Source organism: Coturnix japonica, chromosome 1 (assembly GCF_001577835.2).
Source record: "Coturnix japonica isolate 7356 chromosome 1, Coturnix japonica 2.1, whole genome shotgun sequence".
NCBI classification, from domain to species: Eukaryota; Metazoa; Chordata; class Aves; order Galliformes; family Phasianidae; genus Coturnix; species Coturnix japonica.
Genome location: NC_029516.1, coordinates 161,266,049 through 161,272,048, shown reverse-complemented (window position 1 = coordinate 161,272,048; position 6,000 = coordinate 161,266,049). Strand labels below are relative to the sequence as shown.

General features: G+C 37.1%; 1 protein-coding gene across 1 annotated transcript in view; it reads left to right on the top strand.

Moving 5' to 3' along the window:
• The first annotated feature begins 994 nt into the window (after positions 1 to 994).
• Positions 995 to 6,000, top strand: part of ATM (ATM serine/threonine kinase) — a 49,957-nt gene continuing 44,951 nt past the window's right edge. The window contains exons 1-8 of the mRNA XM_015852238.2: positions 995 to 1,114; positions 1,200 to 1,312; positions 2,478 to 2,623; positions 3,035 to 3,199; positions 3,711 to 3,876; positions 4,114 to 4,352; positions 5,115 to 5,278; positions 5,658 to 5,821. Of these exons, the coding sequence (XP_015707724.1) occupies positions 1,043 to 1,114; positions 1,200 to 1,312; positions 2,478 to 2,623; positions 3,035 to 3,199; positions 3,711 to 3,876; positions 4,114 to 4,352; positions 5,115 to 5,278; positions 5,658 to 5,821 (1,229 nt within the window). The 5' untranslated portion in view covers positions 995 to 1,042. The remainder of the gene's footprint in view (positions 1,115 to 1,199; positions 1,313 to 2,477; positions 2,624 to 3,034; positions 3,200 to 3,710; positions 3,877 to 4,113; positions 4,353 to 5,114; positions 5,279 to 5,657; positions 5,822 to 6,000) is intronic.

Below are 6,000 nucleotides of genomic sequence, written 5' to 3'. Positions count from 1 at the left end.
AAGGTGTATGTTTGGTGGCCCTGCCAGGCAGGGGGGTTGGAACTACATGATCCTTGAGGTCCCTTCCAACCCGGGTCATTCTGTGATTCTGTGAGGGCTGGATAGAGTTGGATGGACACAGCCAGAGAGTTGTGGTCAATGGCTCTGTGTCCAGGTGGAGGCTGGTCATGCTTGGTGGCTTGGGACTGGTACCCTTTAACATCTTTATCAGTGACTTAGATGACTGGATGGAAGGCACCCTCAGCAGTGTGCTGATGATGCCAAGCTGAGTGATGCAGTTGGCACAAATGAAGGAAGGGATGCCATCCAGAGGACTTGCATGAGTTTGAAAAGTGAGTCCATGAGAACCTAATGAGGTTTAACAAGGCCAAGTGTTGTGTTTGTGGTCTTGAATATGCATACAGACAAGGAGAAGAACACACTGAGAGACTGAGAAGAACACACTAAAAGAGGTGTGGAAACTGTATGCAGTTCCATTTCATGATCTGTATCGGCATCATTTTCTGGAAAGCAGGAATGCAAATTCGAGCAAATTCCATCTCTTTTATAAGAGATGGTGCATGCTTTAAGTAGTCATAGAAAGAAAAAGTTGTTTCCTCATGTGATTGGTACTCAGGCATCCTTTGGTGTGGGGAGTCCAAGAGAGCTAGAATGCTTGTGCATTCCCAGGGAAATAAAGGATGTTAGAGGGGAAGAGGGTGAGTTTTCGAGGTGCTATCATCTCTCAGCAGCATCACCTTAAGAATACTTTTGGTAACAACTAGCTGCTGAAAAGCAGTGCTGTTTGATTGTCTCTGTGTCATTCTAATCCTATTGCCATTGGTACTTCACTTAATATTATCTGGTTAACCCTCTGCTCTGTAGAAAGAAGGGAAATCAGAGGACTTTTTTTTGTTGAAATTGACTGTTCTCAACATCAGATTCTCACCTTCAGTCTTGTGACCTGTAAGACTGGCCCGGAGAGAATTGGCTCTGTATTAAATTAAATGGTTTCTGTCTTACCCTTTTCTTCTGTTTGCAGGTACGGTTGTTAAAGTGAACCATGAGTCTTGCGTTGCATGATCTGCTTATGTGCTGTCGTCGCCTTGAAAATGAGAGAGCTACAGAACGAAGGGTAATGATTTTTCTTCTGCTATGCGCATCTAAGCTAAGGAGGGGAATCATTAATAACTTTCTTTTTCCTTGATACACCTTTTCAGAATGAAATTGAAAATTTCAAGCGACTCATCCGTGATCCTGAAACAGTTCTCCAGCTGGATCGGAATTCCGATTCTAGGAGAGGAAACCAACTCAACTGGGATGCTGTGTTCAGGTAGTTTTCTTTCTTGCCTGAAGGAAAGTACAGCTCTTTTAGTTTGTGAGTGGCTACAGTTCTCTGGTACATCACCAGTTTGTTTATTAGACTTAATACATATGTTTATTCAAATGCTTTCAGACTTCTCAGTTTCTGAACAAGAAACAACTTGTATCAGCTTCTAAAGGAACAAAATTTAAAACAGCTGAAAATTCATTAAATGGCTCTGTGAAGTATTTAGTGCGCACAGAAGGTGCAGTAGTCCTAAATGCTAAGAAAGTTGGTAGTTAACTAGATGCTCGCTTTTCTTGGGAAAATGAATTGTTTGTATTAGTTTTCATAGGCTGGTGCTTGGATGGCTTTCCATTGTGTTTTAATTGGACAGCGCATAAATAATTCTGGTTTCATAGCTGTACTGAAGATATCGTGGAAAAATGTTTGATACATTTTATGTGTTGCTTTTGAGATAGCCAATAGCATATTAGAAATGTGAAAGGAACACAAAAGTGGACTTCAAACTGAATACAAAGAGTGGGCCAGAAATGCTATACTAATTGCCTGTGATAAAACCAGTGAAAATGTTTGTTTATTCATCATGTTGTATGTTAGTTTTAAATGATTCAGAAATAGCATTTAAAGGGACAAACAATGAAGAGTACTCATTATTCTGTGGTATAATGTTACATCATAAATAAAAAGCCTTTGTACTGCACCTTTTCTAGTTACGTATATTTTTGTTTAATCTCGTGCATATTTTATAGGGAAGTTTGTTTTCTCTTCAAGTTGCTGCTGGGTTATCTTACAAACTAACAGCTCTTTCCGTCCTGCTTAGACTGTTGGATATTGCAGTTGGTTTTAGATTTTAAGAATTAGAATTGTGCTCAGGTTGGATATCAGGAAAATTTTCTTCTCCATAGGAGTGGTCAGGTGCTGGAATGGGCTGCCCGGGGAGGTGGTGGAGTCACCATCCCTGGAGGTGTTCAAGAAGCATGGAGATGCTGTACTAAGGGACATGGTTTAGTGGGAAATAGTGGTGGTAGGTGAATGAAGGTCTTTTCCAACCTCAGTGATTCTATGAAGAGGTTAAGCACTGATCTTCTAGCTTAAAACTTTGGCCCATTTTACTTGAGTCATAAGTTTCCAGATCATAGATTCATATCTCTTTGTGTTTGTTTTTTTGAAGTGTCCTGAAGAAATATTTCCAGAAGGAAATGGAAAACCTCAGACTGACAAAACCAAATGCATCTGCTTCAACCCAGACTTCCAAACAAAAAAGGATGCAGGAGATTGGCAGTTTAGTCAAATATTTCATCAGGCGTGCTAATAGAAGTGAGTAATAAATATTCATTTATAATAAGTGTTTTGTTTCAGTGCTTTGCTTTAACCTTTGATGTTTTACTCAAAGTAAGTTAACAGAGCGGAGTTTCATCCTGGTCATTCCTGGAAGTTTACGATTCAAATATCTTCATGTGAATCTGTCCTTTGTGCTCCTTCTCTCTCCTTTTTGACAATTACCGTGCCATTTCCCTTGTAATTCAGGGTGCTTGTAACTGATATATTCTCTCCTTTCACATAACTGTTCTCATTCTTAGATGCATTTTAATAAGATGATTGCTAACAATACTGTTTCTGAACAGCAGTTTTAAGTAAAGTCCAATACATTCATTTTACATTTAATTAATTCCAGATTTATTTGGTATGCCATGATTTAATTGGAGTCTCATGTTTTTTTTCACATAGGAGGACCTAGACTGGAATGTCAGGAACTTCTGAACTATGTCTTGCATATTATAAAAGATCCAGCAAGTTGTGCTGCTTATGGATCGGACTGTAGTAGTATACTCCTAAAGGATATCCTCTCAGTAAGGAAGTACTGGTGTGAGATATCCCAGCAGCAATGGCCAGGTAATATTTTCAGATTTCACTAGAATGTCTTTTCCTTGTACTTAAGTATGTTTAGGGCCCTTTTAATTGCTTGATACTTTTCCTACAGCACCCTGTTGCCACACTTACTGTGCAGTAATGTATGAACAACCTCTGATTCCCATGATACACAGTCACCTGAGTTCTGCAAACAGCCTTATGCCTGCTCAGGAAGAATATGTTGGTATCCCTTTTGAATAGGAGGACAGAGTTAAGAATACCCCAGTGAAGGTGGCATTAGGAGTCCTGAAGGAACAAGCCAATCTGACTTTACTCTCAGCACAGAAGGCCACATATGGTTTCTCCTTTGTTGTTTTTTTTTCCTCCTGGTTAACTTGAATAACACTGAATAATGATACACAGCTGAATTGAAAATGATGACTTCTATATATTTAATGTAATCTTTTGTTTCAGGCATTTTATGTACTCTTAAATATATATATATCTGTATATCATTGTGCATTTATAACATATTCACATCATGTGTGTGTAGATCTGCTGATCCTGTATGGAAAGTTTTACCTCACACCTTCTGGGAAGATGAACAGAGTCTTGGTGGCGAGGATAATTCACACACTGATGACGGGATATTGCTTCCAAACTGATGAGTTGAGATCTGATGTGTTCAGCTTTTTTTCAGCAGCAATGCAGTATGTGAGGTATGTTGCAAGTGCTTGATTTTTATGCTAACTCCTGCTTTTAGATAGTGTCTGTTTGAAGTATTTGGGATTAAACTTGAATGATGTTTTAATAAACTCTTCACTCATAACTTTTGCATTTGCTGGGCAAATAATATTCAGAATAGAACTTCATGCTAATATTTACATTTTAGCAATTGTGTTGAAAAGAAATGTGACTATTTCTTCTGAAGTTGGAATGTTTGGTTTGTATTGCAGGCAGGAGAGAAATACTGCAGGCCTGGATCATATTATTGCAGCAATGAATATCTTCTTTAATACATTTGCTGTAAACTGTCGCAAACGGATTTGTAAAATTGGGGAAGAAATTTTGCCTACAGTGCTTTATATATGGACTCAATATAGGCCAAAAGATTCCTTGAAGGAATCAATAATTGAGTTATTTCTTCTCCAAGTACATATTCATCATCCAAGAGGTGCAAAGTCTGAAGAAAAAGGTACAATTAAATGCTCTCTGTGATTGCTCAGATTGCAGTGTTAACTTTCTGAATTCTGTTACTGAGTCTTGCAAATATTAATGGAAATGACAATGGCTCGCCAGCAGTTTTATACTGTAGATTACATTGAAAATGAGTTTTGAAGTTTATAAGTCCTGTAAAGTTTGATTGTTTGTTTGTTGATGTGGAGGTTATAATAATTACTGAAGTAAAGCACAAGGTCTTTGGATAAGAAGAATGTTAGGTTAGATTGAGTTTAGATTGCCATACGCATTCTAATATGCTCATGACTATTAGGAAATTACTGCTGTAGTTTGAGCAAGTCTGACTTAGTGTATAATACTGGTCAGAGAATGTCAGTCGGTAATTTGTGTTTGCCTGTCATGGCCTATTTCAGTGAGAGCAACATTTCTGTATGAGGTGGTTATTTCTGACTATAATTGGCAAAGAATTTATAATTACTCCAAACTTACACATTGCATATAGTTTTATTTTGGCCACCTAGATAAATAATTGTCTATTTCAAAATTCTTCTCTGTGCTTATTGCTTGATATAGAGATTAAATTATCTTTTAACTTTCTTTTACATTTTTTACTTTATTCCCCATTATAAGGGTTATTCTGTAGGCCTGCATTTGTTAGCAAGGTTTGTATGCTTTACTGGGATTTTGGCTGTATTTTGTATCATGTAGATAGGCTTAAATATTTTATGAAGTGGATGGTACACGTGTTGTGATCTTTTCATTGTTTTTACATGTACAGGTGCATATAACTCAGCAAAGTGGCAAAGTATCTTACATAACCTGTTTGATCTGCTGGTGAATGAAATAAACGTCATAGGTAGTAGAGGAAAGTATTCTTCAGGCTCCCGTTCTGTTGCTGTAAAGGAAAATCTGATTGAGTTAATGGCTGATATTTGTCATCAGGTAATATATTTTTAACCAAATACGAATTTGATAAATATACTTATGTCATAAATTTTGCTTTTTAAAGCAATGTAGATTTTAACATTCATTCAAAATCATTTACTGAATTATTAGTAGCTCTCGGTGTGTTAGTTTTTAGCCTTTGTGCGGTATATAAGTGATTGAATTTCTAAATTATACTAGATTTCACTAGTGTTGCTTGTTAGAACATAAGCATAAGTTTAGTTATAATAAACAATAATAAATAATACTACTTACTGGCTCTTAAAAGTCTTTAAACATGGTAAAAAAACCAAAAAGGGCTGGTTCAATTTGACATTTCAGTTTTCCTGTAAATACTTCCTTCAATTTGTGCACTTCTTAATTTCTCTTTATAAAGGTGTTTACAGAGGATACCAAAGTTCTGGAAATTACCCAGTCGTACACCATTACACAGTCAGGTGATGACACAGTACCAAGCAAGCGCAGAAGGATTGAGCTCGGTTGGGAGGTCATTCGAGACAACCTGCAAAGATCACAGAAGGATTTTCACGTCGTACCTTGGTAATAACATCTTTATGTGAAGTAAATAACTCGACAGACTTCTGAATAAATTACACTGTTTTCCTGAATGCTCTGTACTTTCAGATTAGTTGTCTGCACATGCTGTGGTTACAGTAAGCTTTGATTCTCACAGCATCTGGAATGTAATGAGTAGTGGTTTTGGTAGTCTAGCTTTAAAA